The sequence below is a fragment of the Sinocyclocheilus anshuiensis genome, unplaced genomic scaffold, assembly GCF_001515605.1.
Source record: "Sinocyclocheilus anshuiensis isolate Anshui unplaced genomic scaffold, SAMN03320099.WGS_v1.1 scaffold939, whole genome shotgun sequence".
NCBI classification, from domain to species: domain Eukaryota; kingdom Metazoa; phylum Chordata; class Actinopteri; order Cypriniformes; family Cyprinidae; genus Sinocyclocheilus; species Sinocyclocheilus anshuiensis.
Genome location: NW_015544227.1, coordinates 825,276 through 838,476, shown reverse-complemented (window position 1 = coordinate 838,476; position 13,201 = coordinate 825,276). Strand labels below are relative to the sequence as shown.

The 13,201-nt window shown below is 37.2% G+C and overlaps 3 protein-coding genes across 3 annotated transcripts in view; 1 reads left to right on the top strand and 2 right to left on the bottom strand.

Moving 5' to 3' along the window:
• The first annotated feature begins 369 nt into the window (after positions 1–369).
• On the top strand, positions 370–3,375 carry LOC107697406 (mesenteric estrogen-dependent adipogenesis protein-like). The gene is made up of 5 exons (XM_016498172.1): positions 370–500; positions 1,480–1,610; positions 2,724–2,839; positions 2,967–3,137; positions 3,212–3,375. The coding sequence occupies exons 3-5, from the start codon at positions 2,765–2,767 to the stop codon at positions 3,335–3,337; spliced, it is 372 nt and encodes a 123-aa protein (XP_016353658.1). The 5' UTR covers positions 370–500; positions 1,480–1,610; positions 2,724–2,764; the 3' UTR covers positions 3,338–3,375.
• A 758-nt stretch (positions 3,376–4,133) lies between these two features.
• Positions 4,134–6,819, bottom strand: LOC107697405 (arachidonate 5-lipoxygenase-activating protein-like). Its single transcript, XM_016498171.1, has 5 exons — positions 6,445–6,819; positions 6,152–6,239; positions 5,405–5,475; positions 4,862–4,943; positions 4,134–4,499 (listed from the first exon to the last, which is right to left on the bottom strand). Exons 1-5 carry the CDS (start codon positions 6,560–6,562, stop codon positions 4,337–4,339), a joined length of 522 nt encoding a protein of 173 aa, XP_016353657.1. The 5' UTR covers positions 6,563–6,819; the 3' UTR covers positions 4,134–4,336.
• A 1,981-nt stretch (positions 6,820–8,800) lies between these two features.
• The window catches only part of LOC107697438 (SUMO-specific isopeptidase USPL1-like), a 6,666-nt gene continuing 2,265 nt past the window's right edge, over positions 8,801–13,201 (bottom strand). The window contains exons 2-5 of the mRNA XM_016498226.1: positions 13,076–13,201; positions 12,842–12,967; positions 12,563–12,723; positions 8,801–10,299 (exon numbers count right to left, since the gene is read on the bottom strand). Coding sequence (XP_016353712.1) covers positions 8,996–10,299; positions 12,563–12,723; positions 12,842–12,967; positions 13,076–13,201 — 1,717 coding nt within the window. The 3' untranslated portion in view covers positions 8,801–8,995. The remainder of the gene's footprint in view (positions 10,300–12,562; positions 12,724–12,841; positions 12,968–13,075) is intronic.

Below are 13,201 nucleotides of genomic sequence, written 5' to 3'. Positions count from 1 at the left end.
AATTTGACTAAAAGCAAAGATGTACTAAATTACTACATTTACCATGATGTAAAACACTGTTTGCTCTGTGAGTGTTTTAATATGAGGTCACCCTCCTAAATCAGTATTACAGGTGCTATAACTCAAACTTCCCGTCACAGTAATGTTTTACTGCTCTGTACTGAACTACAGGATGACCCAGTTGCCTCTGATGCCGATTCATAAACCAGCTCCACTTCCCACCAAATCAAAGCGAAGAACGACTCATGCGCTGGACGAACACTCGGATTTGTACTCTATAAGTTACAAAAGAATGAAAATGCGCGAAAGCATGAATTCGGGCTTTGTTATGGACGTTATCGAGCTAGAGTCGTTCGTGAACAGCCCTCCTCTCGGATTCACTGTTTCGAGAGTCGCGCGGGCTGCAGAGTCGTGAAGTGGGATCAGGAGAACAGCTGCGTGTTCATCGATGAGAGCCAGTCTAGCGAGGGAAAAGTGATTTTCTGTAATTCTCCAGGAAGGTAAATGGATTTAAATAACGTCATGTGACAATATGCAGGTTTAGATATAGCCTGCTTTTGTAATTCTTCTTGGAGAGAGAGCAAGCGCAAATCCTTGCAGCGGCAGGTCTCAGCGCCACTTCCGGTGGCATCCCCAGCTGCCATTGGCAGCTGCCAGTGTGTGTATATATATATATATATATAACATTTCTGTCCCCCTCACTTCTGAAATGATGGCTACGCCCCTGTATATAGTATACACAGTGTAGTTTTACCGAACAAACAGCAGAAACGGCGAGAAAGACCGTGGCAGTTGCCAGAAACGAATAGTGGCTCCTGGCAAGAACTATGGCAACTGATACATAAAAATGTATAATAATAATAATACAATTGTGGGAACTTTGCATCATCATTTTAAAAACACCACCACCGCACGCCACTGAGTACAGTGTAGTTTTACCGAGCAAACAGCAGAAACGGCGAGAAAAACCCTGGCAGCTGCCTTTGACTCCTGGCAAGAACTCTGGCAACTGATAGGCTACATAAAAATGTATAATAATAATAGTACAATTGTGGGAACTTTGCATCATCATTTTAAAAAACACCACCGCACGCGGCACGCCACTGAGTACAGTGTAGTTTTACCGAGCAAACAGCAGGAACGGCGAGAAAGACCGTGGCAGCTGCCACGAACTCTGGCAGCTGCCTTTGACTCCTGGCAAGAACTATGGCAACTGATACATAAAAATGTATAATAATAATAATACAATTGTGGGAACTTTGCATCATCATTTAAAAAAAAACATCACCGCACGCCACTGAGTACAGTGTAGTTTTACCGAGCAAACAGCAGAAACGGCAGCTACCACGAACTCTGGCAGCTGCCGGAAACGACTAGTAACGACTAGTAGTGGCAGCTGGGGATGCCACCGGAAGTGGCGCTGCGACCTGCCGCTGCCAGAGAGAGCGCCAGTCCCTGCTGTCTTCTTGGCCATTTCAAGAATGTCATAGTACGTACTTTGGGAGAGTACACAGATTTGAGACGACAGCTAACCTCAAAAACAACATACATCCTGGTGTCCGCATGCACCAAATCAAAGGTCGAAGAAAAGAGAAACGGAGATGTTACAGGCAGGATTTTTTATTATTAATATTTCACACAGTGAAAGTCTTTGACCTGCTTCTGCAAATTAACTTGGATGTGTTTTTACGTATAAACAGAGGAGATTGATGTGTAGTGTGTACTGTATACATACATAAAATGATATATTAAAATAAATAAATGTATATTAAAATGACAAAATTATACAGTATTCTGAAAAAGGCATAATTCTATCAGCATACTGTATGTACATATATACTGTGTATGTATATATATATATATATACACACAAAGTCTGTGGTCGTTTAGTCATTTTTTTAATTTAAAAAACAAATATTATGAAATACATTATTGGCATAACCATTTAAGTGAACAGTTTTAAAAACGGACTTTGTAAATGTACTTTTTGACATGCAAACAGAGGAGTGTTACCGAAATATTTTCTAACAATATACACTACCGTTCAAAAGTTTGGGGTCAGTAAATTTCTATTCTTTCTTTTTTGAAAGAAATTTAAACTTTTATTCAGCAAGGATGTGTTTAATTGTTAAGAAGTGATAGCAAAGTGTTATATTGTTAGAAAAGATTTATATTTTGAATAAATGCTGTTTTTTTAAATAAGTCTCTTCTGCAAATCACGGCTGCATTTATTTGATCAGAAATACAGAAAAAAAAGAGTAATATTGTGTTACTGTTTTATATATATAACTGTATATAAATATAATAACTGTTTCCAGCATTGATAATAAATCAGCATATTGGAATGATTTCTGAAGGATCATGTGACACTAAAGACTGGAGTAATGATGCTGAAAATTCAGCTTTGCATCACAGAAATAAAGTATATTTTAAAGTATATTAAAAAAGAAAACCTTTATTTTAAATTGCAATAATATTTCACAATATTACTGTTTTCTGTATTTCTGATCAAATAAATGCAGCCTTGATGAGCAGAAGAGACTTCTTTAAAAAAAGATTACAAATCTTATTTCTAAGCACTACAGTTGTAAAAATTTATCATAACAGGAAATGCAATATGGCTGTGTCACAGTGTCAACAGGGAAGGTATCATTAAACTTTGACACCATTGCATGCTGTATTTGTAAAGTCAAACTCCTCACCCTTCTTATTATTGTCTATAGCTCTTGGATATTATGTGGTGGCGATCAACGGCAGTCATCCAATGATCAGATGGGAGATGGAGAGAGGCTTAGACATGACTATTTCATCTGTTGCTGGAGAGAGTTATACAGTTGATGTGAGTTTCTCTGTAGTGGAGACTTCTGTTTTTCAATGATTTATGATGTACAAGTTTAGTGGCCTTTTTCTGGAAATGTAAAAAATGAATTAAAAGTAAATGATTGTGTGTGTGTGTGTGTGTTAAGGTTGATGTTAGTGCTGCACTACAGGGATGGGTCGGTGAGAGCTTTCAAATCCTTGTTGATGGAAAAAAGGTGAAACCCATCTGGAAAGACACACATTTCATCATCAAGTACCGTTCTGACGCCCTTTTTGACTTTCCCTACTGGTTCGGCTTCAGCAAACGACAGTTCAAGGTGTGTTTTAATAAATGAGCAGGCCTCTGATGAGTTCTAGTATTGAGAATATGACTGGATATCTGATCTAGCAGGTTTCTTACCATGGAAGAGGAGATCAACACCCAAAATGTTCTGTGAAACAGCAAAAATCTTCCGAAAACAGGCTTCGGTCTGTGGAAACTGAAGCCCCAGATGAGGAGACCATTAAAACATCTTAAAGGACTGTTTTATTGTAAATAAAACTTTATGTCAGCAGTAATACAAAATAAAAAATTCATAAAGAAATGGAGATCATTGGAATTTAATCTTAATTATAATTCTGTTGAAGCAGAAAGATTTACATCCTCACATTGTAAACTAGCAAACACAAGATAGTTACAATACTTTTTTAAATGGGTCACTTTATGCAAAAGTGCCCGAATGTGTTCCATTCATTGCTTTAAATGGGTCATATCATGAGGAATCAAATTTTCCTTTATCTTTTCGGATAACTGAAATCAAGCCAAACAAATAAATAATTTCAAAACTTTTGATGTCACACAGAGTAAAACATGCTATACTCTAGTTTTACACATTTCTTGTGCTGTGTAGCACCTACACTCTGCATGTACTTCCAGAGAATCAATAGAAATGTGTAGTTAGTTATACTATACCTAATAATTTCAGTCTGACATTTCAGCACTGATTAGTTTGTAATCCTGTCATGTAATGCAGACTTCGCAAAGAGGCTGAGGATTTTGCTGAACTATATTTCACACAGCAGGAAACCTGCAATCTGGTGTGCGAGCAGAACTTGGCGCTTTTAAAGGCACAGTAAGCCTTGACCATTCAAATCTAAAGTTCAAAGAGAGGTGTGAAATAGGTTATGAAAACTAAACTTTTTTTGACAAATCTTTACTAACCTTACATGTTGACCTTGATGGAAAAAAAACTAAACCATGATATGACCCATTTAAAACATTTCTTCAAATACCTTATACTGGGATATTAATGGTAAAAACAGCCTTTTTTTAAATCTTCGTTTGTTGATTTGTAAAGGTTTGTAATATGTACATATCATTTTGCAATGAAATGCCTTTGTGATCATCACTGTGAACGCTTCACACTTTTCTTGCCACATCCTCTCACTAACTGACAAACCATTAACCAAAAGATCTTATCTACACTGATGTGTTTGCACTACTGTTTCAGCTGCTGTTAAATCTGTATGGAACAGTTCAGGGCAAGAGCAGAAGGGTTGATGCTGCTTTGGTGATGGTCTGGATGTACTCTTTGTAGTCACTGCCACCATAGCTGAGCATCAGGTGATTTATGATTCCCACAACACACATGAGTGACAGGAAGAAGAGGATGCGTTTCCCAAACAGGAAGCCGGGAGTGCTGTCAGGCATACAAGCAGAATATCTGTCAACAAGTCTGGTGTGTTTAAAACACAGCTGGGTTACAACATGTGGTTGATGTGTCTGTTTAAAGCAAAATCCAGGGTTGAAACTTTTAAGTGATGTAATCACTTAAGTTGTACCCATATCATACAGCTGCAATAGTTTAATGACTAACCTTTGTATTGAGATTAACTTTAGGCAACATCTAATGCTGTTGGAATGCATAACAGCACATTTGTGTTTCATGTAGTTTTAAGGTCAGTTTACTCTAATGCATCTTTAGCACAAGAAAACATATTTTTGATGTTCAAAAGGGCTTATTTGTTCACAGTTATGGATTTGTACGTTTAAAAATCTTACCTCTGGCAAGTCTGCCCCAAGTAGCCAACAAAGTACTTCTGCCGGACCACAAGGTAGATAATGCCAGCAAAGGCAGCTGGAGCTGTTACAAAAATGGTTTAATGACTTTGAAAGTGTTCTTATTTAAATGATATAGGATCATTTCCAAGAAAGTTATTGTACAGGTAATTTTCTCACGTAGGGGGATTTTATTAGGGCTGACTCTTATTATATATGCGTCGGTTCCTTAGCAACTCAATTACTATTTCAGTGGTATTCAAAAATAGAGCTTAAGTTATGTAGACAAATATTTGCACATGGTTCATAAAAGAAATTACTAGTCAGGAAATGCAAACCATTTCTACTACATTACAAAGGGGTATTTTCTTTGGTCTGATCCTATCACTATATTGTAGTGAAAGTTAAAAATAACACAGAAAATAAAAAAGGCACTTTCACTTATATATATATATATATATAAAAAAAAAAACTTGATTACGTGTTTATTCAATCACTTAAATTACTTTTTTTTTTAAATAACGAATGTGATGAATTGAATTGTACCTTGGCTGAGGCAGATACCAGCGCACCACAGTACTGCCAGAAATGTGGGGTACGTGTCCATGCAGTTTCGACTGAGAAAAACAGTAAATACATAAATCATTATGAAGCAGATCATTTTATTAATTAATAACTTTTTATACAGTTTCAGAAACGAACTCTTATCAGCTAACCAACGCTTGAATTTCATTTGACCAAACTGATGTAGTTCACTGTCAGTTCTTCTTATAGAACTTCCATGTAGCTTTTCGAAATATTGTGAAAGAGCAGTTGCTTCCTCTCTGGTGGTGGTTGACACTTTTATGATTGCATCTAAACTAAGATAAACTAGCAAACCAGAATCCAACAGTCTAGATATGCAACTGATAATAATCCTGTTAGTTTGGTTTATTTGGCATATTATATTCTATACATTCTATATATATAGAATATAATAATCCACATTCATAATTCACTTAAAATTAGCCCATTTGCTTTAATGTAGACTTCCAAGAAACTTTAAATAAGTGAAAAATTAAATGTACAGATATAGGCTTTCAATATGCGCAGACCAGTGCAACCCTTTTGCAACATTAACATTATGTAAATAAATCAGGAAATTCGTTTCCAGGAAAATTTCGAACTGTTATGCAAAAGAATCTACACCAACATGATTTCATAAACGAATGATTTATCTATCTCTATATATATATAAAAAAAGCTCTTTTAAAATTATTGTTAATTTGAAACTTGAATCAATATGTTACTCACTTTGCACAAGACAAACGCTCAAAAGCTGCAGAATGATGTTTAGAATGTTGACCGGTGCATTCTTTCTCAACCTTTAAGGCGAAGAACACTAGAGGAGAAGGATGTATTAAAGATTGGACATATATGGTAAGTTTTAATGCATTTCCATGTATATTTAGGCTACATTATGGACTCATTCCTGGTAACTTAGTTGTATAAACACAGCAGTGTGTTCAAAGATAATTTGCATACACCTTCTGCATAAACATCATTCAAGTATCCAAAATAATAATAATAAAATCTAAATGTCATACCATTCTGAACGACGCTGAGAAGTGTGACCAGCACCAGTAAGAAAATGTTGTCCATCACGGCAACAAACATGTTCTCTAGTATGAACTGCCGGTCTGTCTCAGACTGCTGTCTGATCATTTTAGCATCACAGATAACATCACCGCTAAACTGATGCGTTTCCTTATGGGAGGGTCACTTCTGCTTCATGAAGAAATGGCACATTTTGTACTGTGTGAGTGTGGAAACCCTGTTCCTGGTATAGCTGCATAGCTCACAGCTCATCCTATCAGTTGGTATTTTAGGATAAACTAAAGTTTAACCATCTGAATGTGAAGTTGAAACCGACGGTCTGTTGACGGTCTCGCAGTGAAAGACTGCCCTCTGCTGGCTGAAACCGTTTTGCTGGTCTTAGCTGGTCTCAGCTGGTCTTCCACTCTATATATACGGGTTGTGGATGTCATCAAACACTGCATATTTTGGGTGTCTCTTTAATCTGACTCACCTGAATCAACTCATCAGCTCATTAGCAGTGTCTACATCTCAAGAAATGCTTGTCAAATAGGGGAACTAAGATGTGCATTTTCAGGAGGCCTCTATATCCAGGACTGAAGAAATCTACTCTAAACCAGCCAGCAGACCAAATGGTATTGTCACTTTTATATTTAAACACTAAATATAAGGAGTACATTTCATGTAGTTAAACAAGCCTGGTGAATTTGGTTATTGTATATAACTTGTCATTAAAGTAATTATTTGAGATATTGGTGCTGCGCTGTTTTGGTTTTGAAACTTTACATTTATGTTGGTCAAAATGACTGCTATAACTCAAACAGAAAAGCTGACAAAGCAAGACAACTGAACTTCACCTGTGATATTTCAGCTGTCAATATATCATATGCTAAATAAATTAGCAGACAGTATGTTGAGTCTTAACTACAGTGGCCCCACGAAGTATTTGTCACACTTTAAAATGTCAATTTTATTGCGTTAGATAAAAAAAATGCAACTTAACTTTGAGATGCTTTTTACAATTATTTTTAACCAACTGCTCTGTCTTTGTGTGTGTGTGTGTGTGTGTGTGTGTGTGGATCTCAAATTTACAGATGTCCCAACAACATAACCATCAGTGTTGTTCCTCATCTTAATAATAAACATGTTCTGCAGTTTGACAACCAGAAAGTAGCCAAGACATTTGTCTTATTTTTAACAATGTATCTGTTTAATTTGATAACCAACAAATTTTAGTTATAGTTTTAATTGAACAATGTGCTTGTGCTATTATTTCTTCAAAACGAATGCCATTTGTTTTGATGCTTTGTTATAAAGATAATACATGCATACATTTTTATTTAAGCCTTAAGTGTCTAAATACTTTTTTTGGCCACTGCTTGTTTTCACACTCTTAAAATAACCAAACTCAAGACCTTTTTAAGTAGACCAAAAACTGAACAAAGTGAAGCTTTTCACTGAATGAATTTTTTTTTTTCATTCACATTTTCCATGCCCAGTTAAAAATGGACTGACATGGTTACTTGAATATTGTAATATTGATCATGATTATTATTATTTAAATTTATTTTTAATTAAGGCAATGTATACGTTCTGGGTCCAACTATATTAATAATTTGTCTCAAGTACTCCACTATAAGCAAAAAGCACTACTGCACCCAAAAAAGGAGACATTGTTAAAATATGAACACTTATTACTCCCTTATAATGGTAATGTGATCATGAAATTTAAAGTGCAAAATGATAGCACATAGTTGTTTACAATGTACAGATTTCATGTGTCATGGAAAACCTGGAGAAATGTTTAGAATAAAAATGAATGGAAATGCTTATGTAATTGCTGATAAAAACATGTCCAATTACACTACTGTTCAAAAGTTTGAAGCAGTATTTATTTTTCATTGAAGATGCATTAATTTGATCAAAATTGACCGTAAAGACTTGTTAAAGAACTCTATTTCAAATAAATGCTATTCAAATAATTTTACTGTATTTTATCAAATATATGCAGCTTTGGTAAGCATTAGAGACTTTCATACTCTTATAATTCATAATCAAGTGCAAGTGCTTTAAAATATTTTATTAGTTAGAAATGACATTCCTATCCAACAAAAAGTGTAGGAACCACATATATAATCAGTTTGAAAGTGAAGTGTTTTACTCTTCACTCACAGGCAAAATTACATGCCAGTAACCACAACATATTCAGTTTTTGGGACCATTTAATATGAACTGCTTTAAATGCAGTGATAACCATAAAAAAAGACCACAACAACAAAAAAATTATTAAACAACTGTACAATGCTGTACAAACCTTAAATGCATTGTGCATACTCTGCTCTTCAAACAAACATCGCTTACTCTGCACCCTTTAATATTCTTTATTCAAGTATATCAGACAAAATATGAACTCTGGATTCATTTAACTGATGATGTACCACAGGCTTTCCTAACAAAAGTCTTGCATTCCCAATATGAAACTACAAAGAAGAGTTCTCAGGAACAACTTGTTTTGACATCAGACCAAATTTTAATTTTGTAAAATCTAAAAGCTATTCATGATCAGAAAAATATATCTAAGCCATTAAAATCGGTGTTCTCAATCGCAGTCTGGTCCATCCCTGATTGTATGTATTCATCAAGATTCAATACAGAGTCATTAGGAGAGGAAGGGTAGGTTAAAGTTGCTTCTGGAACCACAGTTGCTACACAAGGATTTTGCTGTGCGCTTCCAACGGTCTTTTCCACATTCTGGCCGTTGTTCAACATCTCTAGGAGCCCCGTGCTGTCAGGTGAGAGGTTACTGACGGTCGTTGCAGGAGACAAAAGCTCAGCGAAGAACTGGTCATATGCTGGACTGTCGTACGCCGACGTACTAGAGGTGACAGAGTAGGGCGACGAAAGAGCCGTGCTGTCCGGTTTCGGTGCAGATTCTCCTGCACTTCCCAAAAGCTGGTTTAATTTGGCCAGTTTCTTTTTCTTAGCCTTGAGCTTTTTCAGTAGCTTCAGTCTGAGGGATTCTGTAGTGGTAATAGGCTGCTGGTCTGCCAAAAGGCTTGGATTTTTCTTAACCGACGGAAGGGTGATTGGTTTGTGTTGAGGCTCTACAGCAGGATTCACGCCACTTGAATTTGGCAATTTCATGCTTATGAAGCCACCAAACATGTCAGCTGGCTTTGCTGGCAGAGCTTCGTTGTCACATTTCAGAATGGGTTTTGGAGCAGGAGGAGGACGTCTTATTGGTGTCGACTGGAAGGAAGGATGGCGTTGAAGTAATGAGGACGCAAGCGGTGACGGTGCATGTACTTGTGTAGCCACTGACGGTCTCAGCACAACTGGATTGGAAACCGAACATCCTTCCGTCAAACCAGAACTTTGGGGTTTTGGAGCGTTTGAAGGTTGACAAACGGACTTGGAGATACAAGATGAACTAGATGCGACAGGAAGACTGGGGAGAGCGGCCGGGACGACGGCTGGGCTCTGGGGAATCTGAAGAGCCTCAGTGGCTTTGTTCTCATCAACCAGAGTGAGGGTCACAATGTCTGTATGTGACAGACCCTCAAAGGTGTCCAGTAAAGTGGTGCTGCCGATGGATGTATCCAGAGCGCCGGCAGTAATCGAGTCTCCCAAGGTGAGCGCGCTGATGACACACGTGTCATTGGCCACAGAGTCTGACAGTTTGCGCGGGTGCTTATCATCGACATTCGTGAGTGCCGAGGGAGCTGTCGGTGAGCAAACTTCTGAAACTTCATCTTTAGTGGAGTCTGATTCCCAGAAGACAATGTGAATTTCTTTGGCAGGAAATGAAAACCTCTTGTGGGTGATGCTGTGAGGGTATTTCAAATCATCGAGTTCCAGCCATGACCCTAAAAGACAGAACACAAACATGTAAATGAACCACTATTAAGTATAAATTTGAATAATAACATTTTACAGAGCAAGTAATCGGCGATAACTAACTAGCAAATTTAGCTGTAAATCTATTTAATAACAGTCGATAATGTGGTATTTTTGCTTATTTTTGGTAACATGCAAGTAAAACAATGCGGAAGTGTAACGTTTAAGCAGAAAAAATATGGTGTTTTTAGCAACATTAAAATTATTAATTGGCTAATGGGATTCAGAAGAACAACTATATAATTAGGGTTGTGCCGATAGACGATAGTATCGTGTATCGACGATAGTCAGAGATATCGACGATAACAGATGTCTTTGTCGATAGTCAAGACGATATTAGGCTCATTCTCCTATTAATGTATTAATAATAATAATAATAAAAATAATAATTATTATTATTAGGCGGCCCATTATAATTCGGCTATTATTATCAAATTGCCCCGCTTTTTCATTCAGCACTGTATTTCTCACACACACACGCACGCACACGCGCGCGCGCAAATGAGGATCCTGTAGCCGGTGAAGGAGTCTCCAAACACAGACCCATATCGTCTGCTGATATAAGGTATTTCGTTGCACTTTAACAAGTAATCTGAACGGCCTATATATGTGCAATATTTTAACTGAGCCCTCACTAACTGAGTTTAATGCCACAGTTATGTTAGAACGCATCTCATTCTTGCTTCTGTGGTGGTGCGTCGGGCTCAACATGGGGCGCGTGGTCCGGAGCACTGTATGACCTGATATGTCTAATTAAAATTTACTCCAAATATATGAACTGTTTTAAATACTTTATATTTAATGTGTTTGTTTATGTCCAATATTTAGTGTTAAAATGTTGGTCTTAATAAATCTACTTTTGATTTATCACAGTTGACTGATTTTGCAGACCAGACTGATAACTTCCGTCATAGGCTCCCTCTCTCACGCGCGTGCAGATTAAAACACCAAATAGTTATGAAATAGCCTATGACAAGTACAGAGAGTCTCTCTCTTGCCCCCACCCACCCATGCACGATAATATCATCTATCCGCGAGCTCATGGACTGGCAATATGACGATTTGAAAAATGACCATATCGCCCAACACTTATTTATATTTCAATTTAAATGTAAATACATTTTACAAATCAATCAACATTTTAAAATGTAGAAATCATTCTAATAAGCTGATTTGGTGCTCAAGAAACATTTCTCCTCTTATCAATGTTGAAAACAGTTTTGCTGTTTAATATTTTAGTGAAAACTTAGATAAAAATTTTAAAGGGGACATATCATGAAAATCTCTTCTTTTTTTTTCGTGTTTAAAGTGCTATAATCAGGTCCCCGGGTAAGCTTTTTCAGGTGAGTTTTGTTTTCAGGGTTGGAGATGAACTCTGCAGGACTGCGAGCTCTCTAGGACCGAACTTGCCTACCCCTGTTCTAGAACAATGTGAAAAAAACGAGCCGCTCAAACTTCACTCCCTTAATCTGCACGTTTCCACCCACTGCGCTGCTGTCACTTCATACACAGATCTAATATAAACATGAGATTTTCTTTCCCAGCTGTTTACCTTCACAAACATAACCGACTGTGTTCTTGTTACGTACGTGTGCTTTTAACAAACTTGTGTGTATTTGACAGTTTAAGTGCAATAAGACATGAAAGATAACTTGGTTTAGTGCTCACATGCCGTGTGACAGCCACTTTCTGTGTGTGTGCGTCGGATGTGTGCGCTCAGAAAACACTGTATCAGAAGTTTAAACTGATATGGCTTTAAAACGCACGATTTCAGCATGATATACATGATAATCAAAACCAAACAAATGTTGTTGTTTTTTGGCAGAGTATTTGAGGTATGAGCTGTAAATGCACAGCCCTATTCTGGAAAAGGGGCGGGGAGCAGCAGCTAATTTGTATTTAAAAATACATGCACGAAAACGGCGTGTTTCTGCTTCCACTCAAAATAGGCATTTTCAAAATGATATAAATGATCTGTGTGGTATTTTGAGCTGAAACTTCACAGACACATTCTGGGGACACCAGAGACCTATATTCTATCTTGTAAAAAGGGGCATAATAGGTGCCCTTTAACAGAAAAGCATTTAATTGAAATAGAAATCTTTTCTAACATTATAAATGTCTTTGTGACAATGTTTCCTTGCTGAATAAAAGTAAGGAAAAAGACTCTAGACTTTTGAATTGAATAGTGTAAGTAGATCAGCTAACAAACTCACAGAATAAAAGACTCACCATTGCTCTGGCGGATCCAAGTGGCAAAGTGCTTTAGACGCTTATTGTACTGGATAACGGTGCTAACATTGTAGCGTGCGCCCTGGAACTCGAACGAGTATTTAGAGAGGTCTTTCCTGGGCAAGCCCTCCACAAAGTGCAGTGCAAACACAGAGGACAGCCTGCAAAAATGAACAAAGACAAATATCAACCAACCACAAAGACCATGAGGTTAAATTGTGATGAAACAAGGTGTTGATAAGAGAAAAAAAAAGTAAATTTAGAGTTATTTCAACTTACTTTTCAAGCACCATTTTCCTCCTCTGGTTTCTACGGTTGCAGTTACTGCACTGAGTGCGGTGGATGGCTTTTAGTGGGTGCCAGTCATTCAGAATCTGAGTGAACGTTGTAAGAGACTTCTCAACACTGCAAGACAAAAGGAGGGTTGTGTTACCAAAAAAAAATCTACTAAATCAAAAGCTGTTTAATTACCAAATACAAATGATTTAAAATTACAAGGCTTGAAACCTTTACCTGTCATTTAGAGTATAACTACAAGAAGTGCACTTAAATTCCCAATGGACAGTATGCTGGAAAAGCTCTTGAGCCCACTTGTCTGAGCGTAGAAGGAGAGGGAGGGCAAACACGGGTGTTTCCTGC

What these genes read in the sequence shown, in the direction of transcription:
- LOC107697406 (XM_016498172.1), top strand. Translation starts at nt 2,765, where the DNA reads ATGATCAGATGGGAGATGGAGAGAGGCTTAGACATGACTATTTCATCT. An exon ending in GAGAGAGTTATACAGTTGAT is followed by an intron (nt 2,840 to 2,966) that starts GTGAGTTTCTCT and finishes GTGTGTGTTAAG; the next exon opens with GTTGATGTTAGTGCTGCACT. An exon ending in TCAGCAAACGACAGTTCAAG is followed by an intron (nt 3,138 to 3,211) that starts GTGTGTTTTAAT and finishes CTGATCTAGCAG; the next exon opens with GTTTCTTACCATGGAAGAGG.
- LOC107697405 (XM_016498171.1), bottom strand. Translation starts at nt 6,562, where the DNA reads ATGATCAGACAGCAGTCTGAGACAGACCGGCAGTTCATACTAGAGAAC. An exon ending in TCTCAGCGTCGTTCAGAATG is followed by an intron (nt 6,240 to 6,444) that starts GTATGACATTTA and finishes CTTCTCCTCTAG; the next exon opens with TGTTCTTCGCCTTAAAGGTT. An exon ending in TTGGGGCAGACTTGCCAGAG is followed by an intron (nt 4,500 to 4,861) that starts GTAAGATTTTTA and finishes TATGCCTGACAG; the next exon opens with CACTCCCGGCTTCCTGTTTG.